Consider the following 25,570-nt stretch of genomic DNA (forward strand, 5'->3'; position numbering starts at 1 on the left):
TTCCTTATTTATATAATCTCAATCAAAACTCAAACTAACTACTTCAAAAATAGTGTATACCTACAAATTTTTAATAACTATTTAATACCCTTTAACTCTTTAATACTGAGGTGCATATTTATTTTCAATTATAGCTGGGCAGCATGATTTTGAATATATGATTTATAAAAAAACCAGGGCTGCATTTAAATATTAAAAATACTGAAGTTGTTTTTAGTACATTCTCTTCAATTCCAGTCGGTATGTTTCGGACGGTCCAGACCCGGCCACACTGGCTTCAGTTGTTTTTTGGATATTCGCTGTGCGTTCTGTTCCGTGCCGCTTGAGTGTAAGGGCGCGTGTGTGTGAGGAGGTGAAGAAGAGGAAGCAAGAAGGAAGCCGCAAAAGGAAAATCCAATTCCGAGAAATCTTATCAATGAGCCAAACACTAATTGAAAAATAATCGAGATGCGTGTGTTTAAATAGAGCAAAAATAGTTTCTAGTTTTTTTCGGCATTTCTGTCCGCTCTTTAATCGGTCTGTTTCGGTGCGTGTGAGTGTGTGTGTGTGTCACCACGCCTACACTGGAAATGGCAGCAACGGTTTACCAACGCCTACATAGCGTCGCCGTCGGCGTCGGCAGCGCAGTTGGCAGCGGATCGGCTTCCCTTTCAGGATCCGGATCAGGGTCGGGATCGGGAGCAGGCCCCGGAAATACCTCCTCCTCCGCCCTCCTCAGCCATTCTCAACTGACGCGCTCGCTTGAACGAATCCTGGAAGAGGCACACTTCAGCGGCGAACTGATCCTGACCAATCGAAAACTTAAGGACTTTCCCAGATCGGGAACGAAGTATTCCCTCACGGACACTGTCATCGCAGGTGGGTAACTTTTAATTACAGGGAAAACCAGATAAGGGGAATCAAGGAAAAGTGGACCTATAAAGATCTTTAGCCTCTAGGTATTGAAAACAAATTTTTGTTCATGATCAGCCAAATGTTCTTTTGAAGATCGATACATCGAACTTCACTTTTACTTTTTACTTTACTTTTTTATATATTCCCACAATAGTTTAAATTATTATTAACAATATCCTTTGAAAATTTCATAAAATAAACAATTAAAATTGAAAAAAATTAATTAATTTAAAATAGTTACGTTTTAATCGTTATTAAAATAAAAGTAGAATCGAAATTAGTCGTAAAGGATAAGAGTACATTCTCGCTAACTGCTAGTTTATTAGTATTAGACAAGTTTAAATGTGGGTGCGGCTCTTAGAAAAAGGTGTGTGCCGGAGACTGTTAACCAAGTTTTCTTATCTCCGTTGCAATAGCGAATTTTCCTTTTGTTGCTTGAAAATCAATAATCTGCAGCAGCCGCAGGAGGTTCTCCCTTTTTGCCATTTCTTCCCTCCCATCAGCTGCTCTCTCTCGCTCTCCCATTCTGTCCCTTCTTCGCCTGCGCTCAAGGACAATAATTACCGCCGTTTCTGCTCTCTGGCACTTTGCTCTATTCGTGTTATCCTTATTTTTGCCGCTGCCGGCACGAAATTTCGTCGAAGTTCAACCAACTTTCGTTTTTGTTAGGGCCAAAAAATATGCACCAGCAGGGAAATGGGAAATACCAAAGCGAATCACCCACCCAAAAACCCACCGACCACCGCCTTCTCCCACGGCCCCGCCCCCTCTTACAGCTGCTGCTACCCTCGAACAGATGTTCTCACAACGGGACATGTCTCTCATCGATTTTCACTTGTGTTTGTTGTATACACATACAGTGCTCGCTCTTAATAATGAACCAACAATTATGTCCTCTATAGATTGACAAAAAATTATTTTATAATAATCACTTTACAATTAATATAAATCACTATTAAATAATTAAGTAAAATTAATTTTTTAAGAAAATAACAAAAGATTCACATTTGAACTCCGAAATCTTTGCGTTAAATAGTGAACGCACTAACTCTTAAGTTTTCACAATATGTTGGTGAATGATTATGAATTTTTTTTTAAAACCAACATATAATTATGTCAATTATAAAACATTGAAGTTTTTAATCTAATTAGGGAATAAGAATAAGGCAAATTTGTATGTTACTATAATCTTATAGAACACGACTTCCTAAAAAAATTCTAATATTAGAGTGTTCACTCTTCAGAGAGCGTACTGTATTTATGTGTCTGTTGGTGGAAATATCTCGAATAGAAGGGATCTATTTATTTTTGGACTGCGAAGATTTATTGCCGTGGAAGAGAGATAAAAATAAATTGTGTCATAAATTGAAAACTAATTAGGTAAAAGAATGGGCAAAGAATTTTATAAAAGTACGTTTTTGTCTGTGTCCTATTCAATCATCCGACAATTGAAAATTAACAAAAATAAACAAACAGAAATTCCAAATAATCACTTTCTGCCATTAATTCAATTAAAATTTAATTTTTATGTACCAATTGAATTAAACAGAAATTTGTTATTGAAAAGCATTTGCGAAATAGATAAATATGTTTGTATTTGAAAGTTATTGTATTCTCAATATATACATACCTATAATAAAGATGTTGATAAACATAAGGTTAAATGTACTATTTTTTTGCATTTATATAAATATAATTTTTAAATAATTAAACCTCCGAAAATGTTATAAACCGTTTTATCGGATTTTTAAATGTTTTCCTTTCCCTAACCTAGGCAAAAAAATATATTTTCAATTTCCTTCCCTCTCGTACGTGACTTGCTTTGTGAATTAAGCTGTGACAATCCGTGACTTATGGTCACGCGCTATCAACTCGAAATGGGGAAACGATCCCTTCTTCTTTGGAATCCCTTCCCCTTTTGGAGACTTAATGTGCTTCCGGTTTTTTTGTTCATTTTTCGATTAAGTTTCTTGCGTTTTCTAACTAGCAATTGAGTCATCAGCTGCGAAGGCGTGACTAATTACTAATTAAAATGCTGGATTTGGTGCGAAAGAACATGGGAAAAATAGGGGGAAATCGAGATAGGTTTGAACCTCTCGTTAAGGGTTAATATGTGGGGAAAATATTTGTAAATACACCCTAGCGAAAGAGCCTCTACAAATTGCCTTTTCGAGAACAAAGAAGCCACCCTCTGCGAAAGGTTTTTCGATTGTGTGGGAGGTGGACCTTAAGAGGTGGCAACAGCTCATAGCCTTAATGGTTTCAACCACAAGGGTTTCCAGTTTCCAAGAAATCAATGGAGTCTAAAGGAAAAGAAAGTCGAAGAAAAAAAGAATATACAACCATTTTTCTTTCCTTTATTTGCACGCATGTTTTGCAACCCCCAAAATGGCAAGAAGTTAATGGAATGGTCCGGCGCCTGTCACCATTTCCTAAAATAATTTGTTGTTGCGCCTGCCACCCCCTCCTTTTTTGCAGTGCATTCCTTTGCGGCGTTTAATTAACACGCGTGCCACGTAAATCAAACAGAACAATAAACCAAAAACCTAGACAAAGGCCGCAAAAGAAAGAGTCAATCGAGAAGAGCAAAAAAACCAACATGACAACGCTGCAGCAGGAAATTGTTTAAAATAATTGCAGCAAAACAGAAAAAGACGGAAAACGGGTAAAAAATTGCAGCTGGCATTGGCAGAAGTTGTGAGAGGAGAAGCCCAAGTAAATGTAAGAAGGTAGAAACAGCAGCAGCAACATGCAGCAGCAACTTCAGCACACAGCAGCAACAGCAGCTGCGCAGACCGCAACTTCGGTGCCGGCTTAGGCAGCACCAGCTGACGTAGAGTGTTGGCCACTCGGCCTTTTTTAAGCCATAATCAATGAACTGCATTTTACTAGACAGAAAAGTAAAATACAATGTAAATATCTTAACAACCTTTTTGAACTATTCTGCAATGTTTAAATACTAGAACACAAAAAATACATGTCCATATTTTTAAAGTTTTTGGGGAAACGAAAACGATTTTTAGCACGAATAGATAGTTTTATATATTTTTATTCATACTATATATACTATTATTCATTAGATAGTATGTATTTTTATTTTACAATGCTTATTTAGTAAGTTCCTGGGCCTGGTTTTGGTAATAAAACTTTTCACCACTCCGGTTCACTATTATATTTTCAGACTGAGTGAAACGTCTGCCAAGTGACCGAGAACAAGAAATCTTTTCTGTTTTGGGGAAGTCAAAGTCCCGGCAAACATAACAACAAAGTACTTATAGAGCGGGGAAAATGCTTTTGTCGTGTGTATCCGACGCGTATATTTGTTGTTTGCATTGTAAATATGATGGGGCATAAAAAGACAGCTAGTCTGGTTTTTTGTACTTTTATTACTATTTATTCTCCGTCTGCAGCAGACAAAAGAGGAAATGCGACCGCCGCAGCACGTCGCTTATCTCCAGTTGCTGTCAAACTGCACGGTTCATGGCTTGCATGCACAATGCAGGGAAACATAAAAAACGCATCGGGATTGGAGATGGTATCATGATAAAGTATTTCCTCAGAAGGTCGATTCTGAAATAAATACACAAGAAATTGATATGTACACACCTAATTTTCTGGAAAATACATTTGTGGTTCTTAGTTGATAAAAAAGTAATTTTTTTTATATATTTTAATTAATAATTTCTTATAAATTTTAGAATTTATTTCGTCCCAAGCGTTTAAATTAATTGCCATTCAAAAACCATTTGTATAAGTTGCACAAATATAATTTGGAAATCTCAAAAATTCCACAGATTAATACTATAACAATTTGTGTTTGGATTTTCCCACAGTAATCTTATTTCTTACTGAAAGCTTCTTGGTAAACAAATTAGTCAATGAGGAGATACTATATACACACACAATCCACAACCATTGCATACAATTTTTGTACCCCCTATATTATATCCATTTCTAAATGCACCCTCATTGTGCCCATTTGCGGGTTAAAAATAACATTATTATTTCAGCGATAAATGCAATTTGCTTGCCTTCTCGCTTGCTAATCTACAGTTGAACGACTTATGTAGCTATATACGCTTATATTTTTGTACATACATATGTACATATCTTGGCAAAATTGAGGGCAGTTTAAACTTGACACAGATAAAGTTGAATTATGCATTGAGTCATTTTCATTAATTTATAAGTGTAAGCATTATTTAACAGACGTCGGGCCAATTCTTCTAGTTGCTTAATTGCTGTGCACAGCACGCGTTCAGAAAGCGAGACAGAGAGAACAAAAAAGATAGATCAGATTACTAACACTTCACGTACAGTTGGTACCAGCTAAATAGAATTTTTGACCTGATCATAAATATATTTTTTATTTAGAAAATTAAGTTTTTTTTATTCGTTTTTCTTGTTTAATCTAAATTAATTGTGACCTTTGAATTGTAAAATGGGAATATTGTTTTCATTTTCTTAGAAAAATATGATAATTTAAACAAATAATTCCACATTTTCTCGTTTTTTAAGTAAGTGATTTCTAGGAATTATATTTAAAAGTTAATTTATATTGTTGGCTTCATAATATTAATATATATATATCAACTATGAACCAGATATATTTATATTATATTTATATATCTAACAAAAAAAGATGTTTTGCATACCCAGTTTCTACTGTAAGAAAACGCCGACTCTTTTCATTGTTTTGATCTTTCTTTATTCCTCTGTTTGTATTTGCATTGGAAATATGTAACTTAGAAAAACACAGCTGGTATACTTTGAATTTGGAAGAAAAACATTAATCAGCAGCTGCAACAAAAACAACAAATCCAAATCTGCTTCCAAATATTTTCAAATATTTGTTTTTTATATGTTTACACTTGGCCAACACAGATTTCTGGTGTTTGCTTTGTGATTAAATGAGCATGAAGAACAGGATGGTGTTAAAGAAGCAATTCTACGCGAAATTGCATCGTATAAAACAAACAAAGTGGGACAGACTTTCCCAGAGAAGAGGGTGTGTGTTTGTATATGGAATTAAAATCAGACTGTTACGCCTTGAGTGAGTATTGGTGTCTATCTGTGTCTTGATTGCTTCCAGCTTTCAATATCAAAAAGTAATCAATCGATGGAGCAAGAACCAAACGCGATTTTCCATATTATTTATTTTGATAATTTAGAAGTGCGCATATAGTTGGACATTGCCCTATATATGAGAGTGCTTTCAATTGGTTTCCAATGTAATTCTAGAAATGGAAATATAAATAAACCAAACTTTATTCGTTGGGGTATCGATTATGAAAGAATTCCTTTGACAGCTCAGTGTTCTTGGAAAATGATATTCGATAAAGCGTAAATTGAAGAATTTTATAAGGGTGTATACCTTGATTTCTTTTTTTAATATAAAAAAGATTTCAATTTGACACTCTTATTGGGGTGGAAATTGGACATGAAGTTCACTTTTAGTTGTTTAAGAAGTAATTTACTTCTTACCCGGCATATGTCTGTTCGATTCCCAATAATTTGTTCCTACATTACACCGAATGATTCATAATTTCATCGCCCCACTTTATGCCCACAAATTCAGCAATAACACTTAAACAAATTAATTTCAATAAATCCATCAATATAATCCACTGTAGCTATTTGTGCCCCTTCGCTTGCCTAATGGTCAGTCAATATTAATGGACAGACATGTAGTGGCAGCCACATCGTCGACATCCACATTCATATTCGGCAAAGTCAAAATAAAAATTAAAGAGCCCGAGCCAAATAAAGTAGAGAGGCACGTGCTCCATTGCTGGACAAACAGACGCCCACATGGCTAGACCAGAGGTTTACAAAAAAAAGATTTGAGGGAAAAGAAATCAAGTCCCATTTGCCAATATCGTTGGGGCGCCATCAATTTAATTTTTTGCTGCTTCCGGCTTGGGCCCACGCCCTTCAAAATCAAAATGCCACTCAATGTCTGCCACATGTGTCTCTTTTTTTTCGGGACAAAGCGTTTAACCTACAGGGTATACGAGGATGTAAAGGGTTAAGATGGAGTTTTATAAGGTTCATAATTTTTGTAAACTTTTGGATACTAGGCATAGTAACGTTTTACTATTACATTTTTTGCTATTGAATTTTAGTCTGCGGGTTATGATAAGCAGTCTATCTGTGTGTTCCTATATCTTATCTATCAATCAACCGCTTTTATCAAGCTTGCATCAATCTTGTTATCATTTCTACCAATTTATGGCATTATCTCGTCATTCAAGTACCTGTTTATATAATAAAACAATAAGCTTGAAATGTTTCCAGCTGTTTATAAAAAAAGACAATTTTATTTGGAAACCAATTCAGCTATCTTCCTGTGAATGATGAGAAATTTCCAGATTCATTTTCATGCAGGAGTGTATTAAATATTATGGAGGTAAAATACCTCCAAGGAGGGTCCTAACTGAGTCGTTTCCTGCTCCACTTACATCATCATATTGCTCCATTGTTATGCGTGTCTGTTGTCAAAGTTGACTTTGGGCGTTGCTCGAATCCATGTTAGTTCCAAATCCAGAGCCGCACCCTTTTTTGGCTGGATAAATGCCTGCGTGGTCTGAGGACAAGTTCTGCAATATTTATGACTTCATGTTGAGCCTCAGGTGGGCAAACAAAAATGAAAATTAAAAAGAAACACGAACATTAAAAAATACGTATAAAAACAGCGATGGCACTTTGAATTTTTTTCGGCGCGTCAAACAATTTGATTTATTTGGCGAGACGTAAAAAACACATTTTCGCCTGTCGCATTGCGTTGAAGTTGGCCAAAAGCCAGCTGTGGGCAACAAAAAAGTGGGTGGGCGGGGAAATGGAGTGGAAACTCTTGGAAAACTGCCAGTGAGAGCACAATTGGGCAGGTGTCGCTAGAGATAAAAAATATCTTCGTCACGGGATTGCAGGTTCAAAGTGCAAAGTCGCTCCTGGTCCCATTTTGTCCTAAATTGATGCCTCCGCATCAGGGAAATCCAATTTCCGCATCCGCATCCGCATCCTTATCCTCGAACAACTTTTTCACTCTAAGCCATCTCATCCCGACGTCATTGGCCGGCTAAGGTTTATTCAACTTGACAGGAAACAAGGAAAAAGGAATATGCACTTGCGAAAAATATTTAGCTTGTTGGGTTTCAAAGGATATATTAAAAACTGAGTTTTTAAGATGAATTTTAATATTTTAGAGATTCTGGAATTTATTTATATATACTTGGGTTGGTTGTTTTTCTAGATTTTCAAATATTAAGATAGGTTTACAATTAGTATTAAAGCAAAATGTAAAAACTAAACCAAACGACAATTATAAAATGAAGATACAATTCCTTTAATCTGAAATTTCTGATGATGTTAAACTTACATTTTCTAACGGTGTAGAGACGTTGCCGCCTTTGTGCCTTGCATCATTGTGAACTCATATAGTATGCAACAGTAGTAGGAGCACTGCATGTGGCAGGTTAATGTCTAGAAGCTACCGAAGTCAAGTTCCCATTCATTCATCGCCTTTGTCCGCAGAAAGATGTATACAAAGTCTGGTCTTGGTGGCTCCCCTCAGTGCGTAAATCACTTTACTGCTGTCGCCAGCTCGCAGTCAGTTATTCAGTCAGTCAATCAGTCACTTATTCAGGCTAGCAAGTTTTTCTTGGCCCGCAATTGCTCACTTCTGGTTTCCACTGTGTTTTGGCAAGTTGCGTAAAAAGCGCCAGAAGGCAGGCGAAGAGCCGAGACCAGGCTGGTCCGCGGTTCGTTAATTTTTACGATATGGCTATTAAAATTCACCAATTTCATACGCACTGTTTGCAAAGTGCTTGAACTACTTGAAGATGTTGAAGTGAAGTCTTTGGCATCAAAAAGTTTATTTAAGTTTTTGGAAACTGGCTTTCCACGGCTTGAACTTTATCGACTTTGCTATATTAAATTGGAATTGAAATTGAAATGCGCCTATAAAGAGTTTCACAAGCAAACTGAACTTTTATATGAATTATTATTATTATTTTTTCTAATTCATGTTAAATGTTATATTTTAAATTACAACTGTATTGAGAATTCAAGAATTTCAAATCTTCAAATAGTTAATTAGAACACTGTTTACGGTATCTTATTTTTAGGGTTCTTCTCAATATATAGATATAAATATTTAAAATCAAAACCAAATTAATTTTGTGTTCACTATAGCTTTTCTTTTTGGAAAAGCCAAAGATTATGTCATCCTCCCAAGAACAGTTTTAAATGCATCAGCGTTAAACAGCCCACAAAAGTTTTTTCAACTAATTAAATCTTTTTTCCTCGCTCTTATCGCACTTCAATCTGCCCAATTTCGCAAAAAATGTCTTGATGTTAAATTTTCCTTGCGTTTTCCCCGAAACTTTGCGCACAATTTAACTTGATTACGCTTTGCTACACAGAAAAAATCTTTTGTTTTATTATCTTGAATATTATTTAATATGAAATTGTTATATTTTGTATTTTTGTATTTGTATGCCCTTCTAAAATATGTAGAATGTAATCGTACTTTTTTGTTGTTCAGTTAATTCCAAAGTCGAAATCTTAAAAGTGTTTATGTGTATCTCTTAATGCTGGTCCGCCTCTGTATTTTCCTTTTCCTGTTTTTTTTTTTGGTTGATTTATTCATAACCACTCCCCCACAAAGTCGCAGTTTTCGTTCTGTTTGCGCTCATTTCGCATGCAAATTCATTTAGTAAATTAATAGCTCACTCCAAACGCACTTGCCCACTTTTTGGAATTCTCGCGGGGATTGCGAAAGGGTATATTGGGATTTACAGAAATATACATTTGTAACAGAAGACAATGTAACCTGCAAATATTTGATTTAAATATGTTAAACATTTAGATAAAAGTAATAAATAAATCCTTTCAAAAAGCAAAGTATACAAAATATTCTATTTATATTTATAAATATACAATTATTTGTACATGCAAAAACAATATGCTGAGATTTGAATTATTTTCAAATGTGCCTTTGAGGGTATCTGAAAGTCGAGTATCCCGTGCTTATGAACATTACTTTTCCTGTGGGTCGGAATGGGGCGAATCAAATTGCCGGCTGATTGAGGTCAGGCGCTCCACTGCGGCGTGGAGTGTAAATATAAGTGGAATGGGAAGTAAAGTGCGTGTCAAATGAAACATTTGGGTTTCGGGTTCACTCCACATCCTTCAGCTGGATTTCCCATTACTAAATGCCCTCTGCTTCTATTTACAGATCTGTCCCGGAATAGATTCGCCGAGCTGCCCGAAGAAGTCACGACGTTTGCCTTCTTGGAGACCCTACTGCTGTATCACAATACAATTCGAAGCATTCCGGAATCGGTGAAGCAGCTATCCTCGCTAACATATTTGGATCTGCGCAGCAATCAGCTATCCACGCTTCCGCGGGAGATTTGTTTTCTGCCCCTTCAGGTTCTTCTGGTTTCCAACAATCGATTGGCCTCGTTACCAGATGAACTGGGTCGATTGGATCAAACCCTGACCGATCTGGATGCTTCGTATAATCAGCTGGCCAACTTACCTGCTCGCTTGGGGGAACTAAGATCTCTACGTTCGCTTTCTTTGAGGAGCAATCTCTTGATGTATTTGCCCAGGGAGTTAACCTGTTTAAGTTTAATTTCTCTGGATGTAAGCAACAATAAGATTGCTAGTCTTCCGCTCGAGATTCGTCACATGAGCACTTTGGTGGAGCTGCAACTGGAGAATAATCCTCTGACCACGCCACCAGCTAGTGTGAGTTGATCTATAAAATCCTATACCCAATATTGTAACTAATTACCTTTAAATCATTTACAGCTCTGCATGCGCGGTCTGGTGCATGTTTTCAAGTTTCTGGAGACGCAGGCCACCAAGGACGAGAAGGGTTCCCGGACAGGAGGCAACTATGATGGATACACCACTTTGCGGAGAGCTCCTCGCCACAATTCCAGCGGCAACGTCCTCGAAGCCAGCACCAGCAGTAACAACCAGCGAAGACATCAGGTTGACTCGGGTTATAGCACCAGCGATGGTCTGGACAAGCGCTGGTCGCACGATGTTCCAGCCAAATCAAAAACGGATTCACCGCTGCACTGTGTCTCCAATTCCGCGGCTGCCACTTTGCCCAGGACGATGCCAAGTGCGGTACATTCTCATGCCGATCTAATGGATGCATCCCTCACCTCCAGCACTAGTACGATTGTGGATGAGAGTCTCACCCTGAGTCCCACTGCATCGCCCTGCAAATTGACGTATGCGCACTCGAATAGCTCCAGTAATGGATCGTCGCCGGATCAGGATGAGGACATCATGCTGGACCACCAGGAGGGCACTGTTCATCCCTCTAATGGAAAGTCCGGAAAGACCCTCGGCAATATTCAGACCTACAAGTGAGTGCATGAAATTTAAATCCCATTTAAATCATATTAATTAATCGCAATTTCGATAATAGGGAGTACAAGGAGGCCTTGAAACAGCAGCGCAACCAGGAGATTAGCGTCTACAAGCAGAAGCATCCGAATGCCAACCACAGTCCCAATGACGACGAGGATCTATCACCATCGCCGCCAGGCAATTTGAACGGATCTTCCTCAAACACACTGCCAAAGTCCATTATGAAACAGAACAGCAGCCAAAGCAGTCACAACGGAAACGGAAATGGAAACGGAAACGGGAATGGAGTCGATGATGTTGTCATACCAAAGAAACCCATCCAGAAGGTTATACCCTCTCGGAATACGGAAATAAAGCCGCCATCCGCATCTGGCATTCCCTCTGCCATTACATCGGATTGTTTGGGCTACGTGAAGCCACAGAGTCCGATGAAGAATGGCACAAATAAATTCAATTCGTCCAACGGTGGAGGAGTGCCACCAGCTGTGGGAATCGCAAGCAGCACCACCATTAAATCACCAGTCAGCTCCACCACCAAACTGGGCACAGTCAAGACACACCGATCGGTGACCTGGAACCATGATATTCCCGCTGAGAAGCTGAGCTTCACCATGCGACGGGAGTTCGATCGCCAGAGGGAGGAAACCGAACTGATGTCCCAGTTAAGGATTGTAAGTGTGGATAAAGTGGGAATTAACAATTGACTTGCTTATCAATTTTTTGGTTGCATTTCTGCTTTAAATTGAAAGAAAGAATCTTAAGTATAATTTTATCATTTTTTAGATCATTGAAACGCGTTTGAAAATGACGTTGCCTGTGGATATGGCCTCAGCTCTAACGGATGGTGTCATTCTGTGCCATTTGGCTAATTATGTGCGCCCGCGTTCAGTGGCCAGCATTCATGTGCCATCTCCTGGTGTGGTGAGTTTATTGGAATTTCAGCTTAAGACTTCAGGTTCAAAATTTCTAATTTTTTTCATTTCAGAACAAGTTGACCATGGCCAGGTGTCGTCGCAATGTGGATAATTTTTTGGAGGCATGTCGTCGCATAGGGGTTGATGAGGTGCGTAGTTATATCTTTATTACTTATTAAAGTACAATGCCTTTCGGAACTTGATGCTTTAAGAAAAATATGTATATTATATTATATTATAATATAGACTGGCTCAAAACTATTCGCAAAAGTGCTGAAATGACTGAACTACTAAAATTCTTAATTATAGTAAAATTATTTTGATAACGCTTCTATTATTGAAACGTTTGAATGCTGAACGAATGCCATAACAAAATCAGTTTTTCTTTACTGAACTTATAGTAATTATTTATAAATTGACTATTCCGAAACGCACTGTACTTCATGAAATTATTTATTGTTTATTGTTGTTATGTAGCTTCAAGGTTTAAGGTGGTTTTGGTTAAACGCTTTACTATTAGGAGTGCTTTCCATTTGCTTCTTGTCTTGAACAATTGTAGTTTAGTTTTAAGTGTTATTAAACCCCAACCCACACACAAGTACACACTCCACACATACACATACACCCACAAAAATATCCAAAAGTACAAATAAGAAACTGATGCATCTGTTATTGGTGTTGGTTGCAGGAGTTGATTTGCTCCTGTGAAGATGTTGTGCCACAAGTTGAACCGCAACAACCACAATTGCCACGTGCTGACGATGACTATGATGCTGATGTGTATGTCCAAGATGATGGCAACATCAGCAGCAGCGACAGCAACACACAATGCAGCAACGATGACAGCGGCAGGAGCAACCATGTTGACATAGTTCCCAATGCATTGGCCCTACTGCGCACAGTGTCCGCTCTGATTGCCCTGGATGATAATCCCTATCATCAGCAGCTTCATCATCATCTTCAGCTGCAACAGCAATCGGTTGTTGTTGGAGAGCAGCTGCAGCTGCAACACTTCGAGCAAGAGCAATTCAATGAGCCAACTACCTGCAGCCAACGGCAAGAACAGATGTTGCTGTTGCAGCAGCAACAGCAGCAGCTAGAGCATGTTTTGTATGAGAATGGCCAGCCAAGGGCTGAAAATGATGATGGGGTTGAGGATCGCGATGATGATGTAGGCAAACGGCAGCAGCAACTGGCAACAGTGGGTCAAATGCTGCTAAAGGCTAAGCAAAAAACCTATGAGAAAATCAAGCACAATCTACTGAGTGCCCATGGTCAGCACAATTTCCAGGGTAACAATAATAATAGAATGTTGCACACGATTGTGGAGAATGACCACGATGTGGCCGCCGCAGGACCGGCGGGTCATTATCAAATTATCGACGAAAAACAGGAACAGCCCCAGCAGCAACAGCAACAATCAGAGGATTTAAAAGATGCAGGATCACTGGCCAGCGCAACCAAGGAAGCCATCAGCAAGCGCATCGAATTTTTCGAGCAGCAAAAAAGTGGCAAAGTGGAGGTCTTCAGCATTTATTTACCCAAGGAGAAAAACAAGCAACTTGAGCAGAAAATAAAATCGAAGACCAATGAAGCTGGAACTTCAATATTAAAGCACGATTCCCACACCTTGACAGTGATCCTGTCGTGCGTTTTCATAGCCACCTTCCTGTGGCTGGTCTTCTTTCCGCTGCCCGGCTAGTCTATATAGTATAGCTTCGATGTGTATGCCTTGGTTTGCCAGTAGAATTAAGATCGAAAAATGAGAGTTGAGCCAGCTATTGCGCTTATACACTTGGTAGTGAGTTTATGAGGCTGCTTTTGTTTAACGCTTCTTTAGGCTTACACTCCATATTTATGAAACATTCTATTTCTAAATTGTAATCTAAGAAACTCAAATCCCCCCAAAGGACAACACAACAAACAGGCATCTTTTGAGGCATTTAATTGAGAGACAACCCAAAGACTTTGAAAATGTAATCAATTTCAGGCTCGTATTTCTCTATGATTAGTTAGGGGTATGCATATTTATGGACAAAACTTCTACTACTTAAATACTAAAAATTTAAGTTCCACAAATAATACAAATGCTCCTTTTTAACCTAAAAGTTTTAACCTAAAGTTCCTTCGAAACAATATTTTCTATACTTTTTATTGTTTTTTTTCATTAAATAATTTATTAAATATTTATATTATGACGCTAATAAAATATTTACTATGTAGGTATCTTACAATCATCATGACCTAATCATTAAGTCATCATTAGTTATGACAACTATTAGTAATATTATCATTTACCAGATTTGATAATCAACATAAACTATTTTTAGATTCTTGAATAAAATTCTTATTTTTTATATCACTTACATTATGCTAAAACTTGACTATTTACAAAGTTACCTTTCAAAGATTTCAATTGTGCATACCCTTAAAAAAAAGAGCCGTTTATATACAAACCCGTAAAAATCACATATTCCTAGTTCATGAAAAAGCTATTGAACTCTAAACTGCATTAAGAATAAAAATACAAATTTTTATTTGCTTAACTATGTGTTAAGTCGTGTCGAACTGATTGAAAAACAATTACCAAAACGCTTCATTTCATTATATTTACTTATACCATTATTAAAACACATGATTGACCTAAGTTACAACGAAACTAATTTTATGTAAGTTCCATTCTGGCAAAAAAAAAGACAAATGAAAACGTAAAATATATATAGTTAGATGATAAGATATATACCAATTAGTTGTTTAAGATGATAAAAAAGGAAAGAGACTTGTTACAGTTTGATGGACAATTAATTCTGGTAGTTATTGAAAAAAAAGCTACTGGAGGAAGTTGGAGTTGTATGGTTTTACTTGAAGCAGGGACACTCAAAATAGTTGTAGAAATGCGTAAAACAGTTATAGAATGAAGTTAAAAATCTGTAGCCAAACAATTTCAATAAAACACTTCTTTTTTTTTGCAAGTGCACACAATATTTGACGATATTAATTTAGTGATTTCTTTGCAGCTTAAATTTTATGGCAATAATCACGTCAAATTTAAACAATTAAAGTCTGCTTCAGTATTTTTTTTGCAAAATTTCAAAGCCATCTAAAAAATATAACGTAATTGGAACTTCCTCAAGTACTTTTAATGTACAAAATACATGTGAAAAAGAAAACCGTAACAAAATCTAAACAAGTTTTTTAAAATACATCACCAAACATCACTTACATTTTTGAAAAAATTTAAACGCGCAGAATTTCACATAAAAAAGACCATTCAAATACAAATAATAATCACAAAACAGTGCCTTTGACTGGATATCGGCGACAGTCTAGTCTGCCTATAACCAATAGCAATATCGTAGCTATTCTTGCTATCTAAAGCAATTAATTGTCATTAATAAATTTCTCATGAGTTACTGGACGCTTTTCCTTACCAATTTTGTTTACGAACAAGTTTATTTAATTAAACTTTAAATGTGCTAACAACATTCCTAACATTAAAACATATTTATTTAATTTATGAATAAATTGTACTTAAACGATGAAAACAAAATCAAATCTAATCACATTTTTTAAAAAGCACAATCTCGAACACTCAGAAAAGAAAAAAGATAAACATATATATTTATCTAGCGTCTAAAACCAGAAATATATATTTTGTCTAACAAAATTATTAGAGGAAAGACAAGGCGTCGACCCATCTGTAATCAGTCATTAATTTTTATAAAAGACACGTATTTAACATGCATATATACTACAAAATATATACGAAATCTCCAAAATGAAAATTGAAGCCAAACTTTTTGTCAGCATTTGTCAGAGGAATATTCTATACGTTTACTTCCAAACCAAATGAAAATAAAACCGTTGCATTTACATTTAAGCACAAACTGTCAACTAAACGATATATATACAATTGAAATCAAAGAGCAAAATATATGAGAAATATACCAACAAAAATGAACAAGTTATTAAATTTATAAGTTTACAGTTTGACAGTTATTATGCTCAAGCTAAGACTTAAACCACGAGGTGTGGAACATATTTTATTTAGCTAAGACTTGATACAGTGGCTTGAAAACTGTTGAAAGCTGGGAAATAATAAGACAAACAAAATTAATCAGTTGACGATCTAAAAGTAAATGGAAAACTGATTGCAATTTAGTTTATCTTACAGAATTAAAATACTTTTACTTATTTATTCGATTTTAAATATTATTTCAATTTTTTTGATCGAAATTTGGTTCCCTGTCTTAAATCGACAAAAAATTAGTGTTGAGGTTTTTAAAATTTAAAAGAAAAAATATTTTCAGCGATATAAAAACCTTAAGTACACATTTTCGGTTAACAATCATTCACCAATCATATTTAACTCGTTTGATCGTCTGCCATAAAACACAACGAAAGAAAATCGCCAACCTTTTTCCTACTCAAAATGAAAATTTAATTTATTTGTGTAAATCTTATTTTTGTAGAATCTAATTTGCTGTGCTGCCGACGTTCTGGAGGGTAAAGGCGCCGTCCAAGTGGCCATCACGGTGGGTGAGCTTTTCCGGCTTCATGGAAATGGTGGTTGCGGCAGTGGGAACAGCAGTGGTGCTGCCACGCCGACCAAGTCGCCCACCAGAACGACACGTGCCACAATTTCGCCAACGCCATTGGCTTAGGATCGGTCGAAAAGAACATGAATGTGAAATCGGAACCCCCAGGATTTTCCGCTCATTTCGGTATGAGTTGGCAAAATAGGTTTCCAAATGGGCGCCATATACACACTTACATAAATACATGCCAAATGTATATTTTGTTGATATTTTTATCTCACTCATTTTTCTAGGTTTGTAGTTCATTTATGTAAATACACAAAACTCACAAGGAACACTCAAAGAAACCAAAATACCAATTACACAAAACAATCGAACATATATCGAATCAAATCACACAAGTCACGAATTATTAATGCGAATTTTTTGTTTGGTGCAATTGTTTAGAGTATATCTATATATGTGCTATAATCGCCAGATTGTTTTTTGTTACACTTTCCTTATTACATCCACACGAGCGAATAATCGGGCCAAAATAACGACTAGCGATTAATGGCATATTGAATACTGTTTTAAGTATGAATCACATATGAACATCCAAAAATTTAGATATTTATCAAATTATTATTATGGCATATTTATTATGTAGCTTAGCTGTAGATTACGATTAACTGTGGTAAAACTTTTCTACCGGCGCTGCATCATTTCTACGAATCGAATTGTATTAGACCCCTAAGTCTTGGATTATACAAATATTATATATCAAATAAAAGCAGAGAAAAATTGTCATACTTATGTAAAACTATTCGTTTTTTAATTTGTGGATATATTTTTGTTTGCCTGTCCAACAAAAATTGGCAGAAAATGTCAACATCTGTGGCCAAACAAAAACTGGCGTAAAAATCCTCTGAAAGTTTTCTTTTGTAGTTTCATAATTTGCATAATGCGCCAAACAAACAATTGATTTTCTGGGGACCGGGAGGGGTAAGAGGAACGAAAACTGCTCAAGCGAAAATTAAAAACACTCGACACATCCGGCAGTTCTTTTTAACAGCTGCTTCTATGGCAGTAATTTTGGTAAGTGAAATGTGCGGAAAGTTAACAGCAGGAAAACAAAGAGGAATTATCATGATGGCGAACAGTTTATGCTAAAAATTGAAAAATAATGCAAATGAAAGATGCATTTTTAAATGTTTTTTAGTTAAAAATTAGCTTTTATATACACAATATAAATATAAAATGTACATATGTATTTATGTTATTTAAAAGGCACAGAGCTCTTCAAACGTTGCCCCACTTTCAGAAATAGTAACCATCTCAAAGGGTCTTTCCCATCAATTAGTCAGGACATAACTAAGCATCAGCAATTACTAATTCACGCCTACGGCAATAGACAACGACGCAGGACAAATATAAAGAGAAATTGGAAGTCGGGCGAATAAATAGAGAGAAGCCAAGTCATTTATCACTGTGAAATTTATTAAAATGATTATCTCGTATCTATATTTCGCACGGAATGCCTAATTTTTTCCCAGGAAACAGCAACACGCGCCTTCTTCTGACTTTCAGTTTGTTCATGCCTTTGTTGTTTGTTTTTTTTGTGGTTTCCTAATAGGGGTACCCCGGCAGTTTTTGCCATTTTGAGTCACTGATAAGGAAAACGAACAACAAGGCCCAAAACTGCGTAAGTGCACTCAGAGAAAAATTCCCAAAAAAAGACTACCCTCTCAAATGATTTTCAACGAATATCTTTTAAGAATCATTAGACCATTTTCAATTTATCATAACTGGATGTTTTATTTGTATTCGTAATTATTAGAAAGATTTCTTCAGAAACCAAATCATCTAAAATGTAAATAAATAAATGGTAAATTTGAGTAATTCTCTGTGATTTCTATTATAAGCCATTTATAAATTGTATAGACAAAGATTTTAATTATCCGCCCAATGATATTAAGTAAGAAATTCTTATTTTTGCCTCTTAAATTAACATTTAACTACAATTACGAATTCTCTTAAATTGTACTTAAAATTTTCTTCAGTGCTGTGGGTGCTATGTTTGGAGTCCTTTGGCTGGGGCCATAGTTTAATTGTGACATCTGAAAAACACCCCAGCCCCTCGACTAGAATACCGCCTCAAGGGAGGGCAATTAGTTGAACTACGCCCTGGGGAATTGCGATAATTAAAATGCTTCTTCTGCTGCTACATGCGGAAATATTTTTTAACCAACTAATCTGGTTGCTCCTATATCAACTCTGTCAGCTCGGTGTTTTCTTGTGCGTTCGCTCGTAGTCCCTTTGTGTAAGTGAAACAGAATCAACATTTGCATTCAATTCGATGGCAAAAAGCACTTTAATTTATTTACCCCCATTGAAAGTCATTTCACTCTAATCCTATTAATTCAAATTCAAATTCAAACACTTTTACCGCATCAAATAGAATTGCTTTTTGTGGAGGACGGGGGATAGGAATGTTTGGCTGTTCTTTTTGTTGGTCAAAAAAATTGAATTGCATTGTTTTTAGTACCCAAAAAATATTTCAGCTACGCAAGGGATTGCGAATCCACTTTTGTGTTCTCAAAAGCGATGTCCTTTAGACCAGGACTCCAGGACTCTGGAACTTCATTACTTTCAAGCGAAAACGGACACGAGCTTCCGATGCAATCAAAAAGTCAAAATAAAAAACTCAATCACTGTGACAGGTTTTTCCAAATGTCGTTCGAGAGTGTCTGATTTCGACTAATACTCACACACTCGGAGATGGATTAAAAAAGAAGAAACCAAATTGTTTGACTATCATAAAAAGTTTTCACTTTTGTTTTCGACAATTACATTTGGTTAAAAGAATTGTCTTTTTTTTTTAAGGTAATAAAAGCTTTACTTATCTATAAATCTCATTAAATGAACTGCAAAACCTCTTATAATTACAGCAATCCTTTAATATTATTCAAACTAAAAATATATGAGACTTTTAATATTTTTTGGCTCTTAATTTCGCCGAATTCTTCATTTGGCCAGACCTCATTTAAATGCATTTCAACCCACTCAAGCCTCGCCAGCATTATAATGAAGATGAATTTTTGTAGATTGTGTATTTTTCCGGTTCGTGTAGCAATTTCTTGCTTAAATTTGTTTGGCCAAAGTTTCAACTCAGTTGATTTTCCGGCTTTTATTACGCCTTAGGCACAGAGTAGCCGAAATTTAAATAATAAAAAATATGACGTATATATGTATGTGCGTGCGTGGAGGTTTTTAAGATTTCTTTTTTTTTGAGCAGGCCGCTATTAAATATGCAGCAGACGATCCTAAAACACGTATCATCCTCTGATGCCGCCGCAGTTTCGCACTTTCGTTGCGCTAAATGAGTTTCAGCTGCAAAATTAAAAACTTTATCAGAAGCAGCAGCAGCAACGGCAGAGGTGTGTGTGGAAAAAAAAACTTGAAACTTTTTCATGAAGTTAAAGCAAAGTAAAATCAAATTATTGTGGTTGCTCGCAGGCTGGCAAAAGGATTACGCGATGGTGGTTCTACGTTCTACGATGGTGGTCCTCCCCCATTTTCTGCCCTATTTTCCAACCCACATCCTTGCCCGTTTACCGCCCACATCCACCTGCAATACAACATGCCGGCATTGCATTTTCGGAGAGCAGACAGACAGAGGGACGCCGACTCCATAGCCAGACAGTTAGACTCGCCTGGCTGCCTGTTCACATGAAGTTGGCGCATTCTAATTGAATTTTCACTTTTTTCTCAGGCCCCGCAGCCCCGAAGTCCCCATTTTCCGCCTCTATCCCACTTTTCCCTCGGTTTTCCCATCCAGCTCACCTGTGCGACTACGTGACGATGGCCTGGCACAGAAATTGAAATAATTATTTTTAATCTTAAGTACGACTTGCGCGTAATGAGATTTGGATTATCTCGGCACCCTTTTTCCCAACTCCCCTCTAGACTTATGAAAAAAGAAACTGATTACTATGAGATACTTTGAGACGCATAAAAAATACCTGTGTGTTTGGACAGGACATAAAAGAAGAAAAATTCTTTGCCGAATGTAATTTTTCTTTTGGGTGTCTGAAATTATGTTAAAATTGTTGAAATCAGTTGCTTTGTGGCTCTTAAGGACAATGATGCTAGTGGTAAGGTTATTTAGGTTTTTATCAGAGATTTATACCCAAAATCTATTTAAAACCAATGTTTTATATATCTAGAATACCCAAAATGTTTAAAAACATTTATAAAGTATAAAATACATATTTTATTTAACTTTGAATTGAGCCCTATAAAGTCAATTTCATTATAAATTAAATTATTGACATTTTGGATAGGTATTTAAAAAAATTGTATTAATTAAATTTAAAATTGACTTTTAAAACCATGATTAAAAATATTTTATCTTAACTTCCCATTTCACATCGCAATTCATTTATTTTTTTGTTTTGGCCACAGCCGATGGACGCCTTCCACAACTTCTGCAACGCGATCGACAATCCTTACAGAAACCAAAGTAGTCCTTGGGCGACAGATCTTGCATGGCTTCTAACCGCCGAGTACTCCTTTTGGCTCCAATTCTGGCCTTATCGAAAAAAACAGATGATGATGGTGTAGAATTCATAGACCAATCGCTCTCATTGTCATCGTCGTTTCCCTCTACAAAATCAAGTAATTTCAAGGCAGTTCGCATGCGACGGTAATTTCTTTTACTGATGGCTATGTTAAAGGTTTCGGAATCTATTTTTCTAGACGTTCCTGGCGAAGAGTCGTCCTCAGATTCTTCTTCAGAAGTTTCCTCATGTTCAACCCGAAAAGCGAAAGACTTTTCTTTGGAGGGCTTCGCGATCTTTTTTAATGCTTTTGCTTTCTTAGCTTTGGGATTTTTCTTCATTTTAGGATATTCTTTCTTTGTTTTGAAATTATCTATCTCAGTTTCTGAAGAGTCTTCCTCCGTTTCTGAAACCTCTTCAACGTCCACCTTTTTTCTAGAGAAATTGGCAGCTGCCTCTAGGGCCGAATCGACTCGATCCACTTGACTTTTGCGTAAATTGGGATACCTTTTAAATGGTAGATTTACTGGTTTTTTGATAAGGGAACGCTTGCGTTTGTAGAAGAGAGCACATCCTTTATTATGTTCATGTGGGAAGATAATATTTCCCGCCATAATCAAGAGGGTTTACTTTTTTTTCGACTTGCACTAATATTACTATACTTCCGATTTTGATTTTGTGTGGAATAAATCAGTGACTGAAAACTCAAACTCGATTCTTTTTTGATTTCCACGACTTGGCCTACGTTGCTGCATAAATTGCCAGCAGGCAGGAAAAACTTTTGCCACCCACAGCCCTCGCAAATATTGCATTTTCATTAAGTTAAAGTTTGGTTTTTAGTTTAATTTTTTCGTACCCTTTGCGGCTTTCCTCTCTCCGTTTACTTAAAAACTTTTTGCGGCAAGTTTTTTGGTCCAAAGTTTGCATGTGTCTGTCTGTCAGAGTGTGTGTGTGCGACTGTGTGTGAGCGCGTGTAATAATCATGTGCGCAGTCAAAGCAGGATGACGATAGCATTGACGCTCCGCCTAAAAACTTTTGACAGGCCAACTTGCTTTGGGCCAAGTTTGAAGCTGCCAGCTTCAGAATCGCTTCATCCCAGACAATTTCCCAGGAATCGCTGTCTGCCAATAAGCTTAAGTTAGTGTGGCTGATTAGGACAAGTACTTGGGTTGGGAAGATCTGAGAGGAATTTGGAAACTTATTAAAAAGATTAATTAGAGAAAAGTATTTTTATAATATAAATTTATAATGAAAAATAAATAGTCTCTTCTACTTGGCTTTAAAAATATTTAAATCATTTTTAACTATCTTATTTCAAATGCTTAACATTTCTGTAATTTAAATTTTCTTTTAATTTTCTAATTAAGTTTATTAAGCCAAAATAGACAAAGAATAAATTTATAGCTTTTGTGAATTTTTCATTTCCCATTGCAAAAAGTATAGAACAAATTTGCAATTCCCCTTATCGTTCGTTCCATGACAAAAAATATATGGACAGACAGGAAAATTTAATAAAACTGAAAGTCGAACTGAAAATGGTTTTCACACTTGGCTGATCGCTTACAATAACTAAAACCATTCCATTGAACCATTCTCTCTATCACCGCACTATTCACACTTCTTTTTATGTATGCATTTTTTGAGCTTTATGTCAAAATGGAATGAATAAAATATTGGCTGGCTAACCGGCGACACTCAGAAGGGAGGACAGCTATCATCATTTTTTTAATAAACTTCGGCCAGTTCATGAAAAATCTTTTGCTTTTCAATGCGAACGAAATGGATTTTTTTATGTGTATATTAATAGTTGCTCCATTGCAGTTTCCGCAAAAATATTCTTTTGTGCATTTTTTTACTTTGATTTTTATGTTTTTGGTTTGGCTTTAGTTATGGGGTTTTTTATTATTTTTTTTACGATTTCAATTATTGTGTGGGTTATGAAAAATAAATTAAATGAAATTTCTATGCAAAGGAAGTTGTTTTTGTGAATGCATTTTGCGGTAGATTGCAGTGCTAATAGATGTTTGCACTTTAATGGAAAATATAAAATATGTATTTATGTTTTGTTTTAAATTAAATTTAAGGCATTATGGTTTATTTTGTAAAGCGAAGAATATTACGAATAATTTCAGAAGCATTCAAAAACATTTACATTTTTTTATTTTTAATAAGTAAAAAGTAACACTTCAAATCAAAACTAGCTTTTATATTTATTTATTTATATATTTTCGCATATGTTCGGTATAAAAATATATATTATGAATTATGCCTTCCTTCAGTTTATACCTCCATTATTTTTAGCTTCATATATAGCATTTAGTTTCTGCAGTCACTCTGGTAGTGTGTTCCAAGTTGTTGACCCAGATATTGGCACAGGTCCTTGAGCACTCAACAACTTGTTGGGTCATCGTTGCTGGTTCAACATATTACTGGGCAATGGACACGGAACTTGCAACCGGGCAGCTGCTCTCGACTTGTGCTAAGCACATCATTATGTTGGCTCAACTTTCCGATCATTTTTAATTACCCGCCCACACTTCGCCCATTTCCCTCTATCCGATTTCCCCGTCTGCCACTGCTTTTCCCAACCTTTTTTTTCGCTCGCCATTAATTCCTTTAATGGAATGCTGCATTAATAAAAAATACGTTATGAGCGCATAATAGAAATAAAAGCTAATGTAATTACATGCGGCACTTGTTTCGCCTTGTTGCAGTGCAAAGAACGAGAATTTCTCACTCCCAGTCTGCAAACGAAAATACTGAAAATTTAATTCAACAGTTAGAGTCAGTTGAGCGTTAAAAGGTGAAGAGGGTCGGGTATGTTGAACAATGTAACAAGAGAGTGGAAAAATGTAAAGGATTATATTACTTTTATTAGTTCAGTGAACTGAAATAAATAAATACTAATGCAGAAAATATAAAATATCACTTAAAATCCTACACGAGTTGATAAGCTAAAATTAATTTGCATTCAGATTTCTCCCTTTAAAGGGGTGTTTTGTATACGGAGGAAACTCTTTAGTTGGTATTAAAAAAATGTAAGTAAAAGCTATTTTTTCGACGTTTGTTTTTAAGTGTCCCAGAATCTTTAACTCATACTTATACAATACATTTAGAGGGTATAAGCGGCTTTGAGTTTCCCTGCTCGGACTTCACATTTCTTGTACTCATTTTCGTAGTTTTATTTTCTTTATTTATTTTTGTATTTTTTCTTAGCGACTTGCAGTTGCTGTTGACTGCTGTTGGGTGCTTAAAAGCTTTGCATTAACTATTAAACGGAACTTGAATCGCATAACGGCACTTGGAACACAAAGAGTGCGAATTTAGAGGGTGACGGTGAAATAGAAATAGAAATTGGTGTCAGGAAAAGTGGCCGCGGGGCTAAAAGGGAAAATGGTGTGGAAAAATGGGTGCAGTCTAACAATTCCAGCCAAATTATGGCTAAAGGCGGAAACACTTCCACTCTTATTGTTAGCTGATTTGCGCCAATAAATTTGAAGCCAACCAAAGCCAGGTAAACAAATATTAGGTTAAATGGGTGCCATAGTACACAGAAAAAAGGAGTAACTAAAACAATTTAATATAAAGCAGTACATATTTTGATATTTTTTACTATTTATTTATATTAAAAACATTCTTAACGATTTAAAATCATAAATACCGTTGAAAACATATTATACATTAACCCCCATTTTCTGATTTATTAATCGGCAAAAACCGTTGTCCCCTCAGTTATTTCTTTAAACATTATATATTTTATACTTAGTTAAGTATTGTAAGCATTTGATTTAAAACCATTTTCTGATTTCTACTGATTAAAAATTTTATTTTAGCTCAACTTTGCTTTTAAACAAATGATTTTTTTTATTCTTAGTTCAGTGTACCGAAACTGTAGGTTTTCCGCTAAATAAATTTTTATTTATTCTATTGCTCTCTCCCTTTCTCTCTTTTCATCTCCCTTGCTCTTTCAGGTTCAGAGCAGCACGCGAGGCGTGCTAAAAAATTCATAGAGCAAGGGTTGGATGCTGGGTAAAAAGTAAGGGGGACTGGTATGATGTTGTGCAGCTGAAAATTCCTGGGGCAAAGGAGTTGAGAGTTTGAAGCTGTTAGCCTGACAGGTTGCAATGCTATAAAATGCAATCAGCTGCAAAGAAAATAGGTTTTGCTCCACCAAACAGACACTGGAGAGGGGTTGACAGGGGGGATGGGAAAACTGTAGAGTGTATCCACAGGAGCAGTAGAAACTGCTGTTGGGGATGGCATAAATTAAAGCGCAACAAGACCAAA

General features: G+C 36.1%; 2 protein-coding genes across 4 annotated transcripts; one reads left to right on the forward strand and one right to left on the reverse strand.

Annotated features, from left to right (window-relative positions):
- Positions 1-293: 293 nt before the first annotated feature.
- On the forward strand, positions 294-17,543 carry LOC108044058 (leucine-rich repeat and calponin homology domain-containing protein). 3 transcript variants are annotated; one of them, XM_044459684.1, is made up of 8 exons: positions 294-858; positions 10,133-10,650; positions 10,714-11,285; positions 11,348-11,960; positions 12,073-12,210; positions 12,275-12,352; positions 12,892-13,881; positions 16,676-17,543. In XM_044459684.1, exons 1-8 carry the CDS (start codon positions 570-572, stop codon positions 16,865-16,867), a joined length of 3,390 nt encoding a protein of 1,129 aa, XP_044315619.1. In that variant the 5' UTR covers positions 294-569; the 3' UTR covers positions 16,868-17,543. The 3 variants fall into 3 exon arrangements, with proteins under 3 accessions (XP_044315619.1, XP_044315618.1, XP_044315617.1); XM_044459683.1 differs by lacking the exon at positions 12,892-13,881; XM_044459682.1 differs by lacking the exon at positions 16,676-17,543 and having other exon boundaries at positions 12,892-15,726.
- Positions 17,544-20,981: 3,438 nt separating this feature from the next.
- On the reverse strand, positions 20,982-21,948 carry LOC108044059. The gene has a single exon (XM_017122912.2). It carries the CDS (start codon positions 21,894-21,896, stop codon positions 21,165-21,167), a length of 732 nt encoding a protein of 243 aa, XP_016978401.2. The 5' UTR covers positions 21,897-21,948; the 3' UTR covers positions 20,982-21,164.
- Between the last annotated feature and the right edge of the window lie 3,622 nt (positions 21,949-25,570).

The sequence above is a fragment of the Drosophila rhopaloa genome, unplaced genomic scaffold, assembly GCF_018152115.1.
Source record: "Drosophila rhopaloa isolate 14029-0021.01 unplaced genomic scaffold, ASM1815211v1 contig_2, whole genome shotgun sequence".
NCBI classification, from domain to species: domain Eukaryota; kingdom Metazoa; phylum Arthropoda; class Insecta; order Diptera; family Drosophilidae; genus Drosophila; species Drosophila rhopaloa.

Bases quoted from the DNA above. Each gene is read 5' to 3' on its own strand.
- LOC108044059 (XM_017122912.2), bottom strand. From the start codon at position 21,896: ATGGCGGGAAATATTATCTTCCCACATGAACATAATAAAGGATGTGCT.
- LOC108044058 (XM_044459684.1), top strand. From the start codon at position 570: ATGGCAGCAACGGTTTACCAACGCCTACATAGCGTCGCCGTCGGCGTC. The intron at 10,651-10,713 runs GTGAGTTGATCT...AATCATTTACAG, and splicing joins TGACCACGCCACCAGCTAGT to CTCTGCATGCGCGGTCTGGT. The intron at 11,286-11,347 runs GTGAGTGCATGA...TTTCGATAATAG, and splicing joins GGCAATATTCAGACCTACAA to GGAGTACAAGGAGGCCTTGA.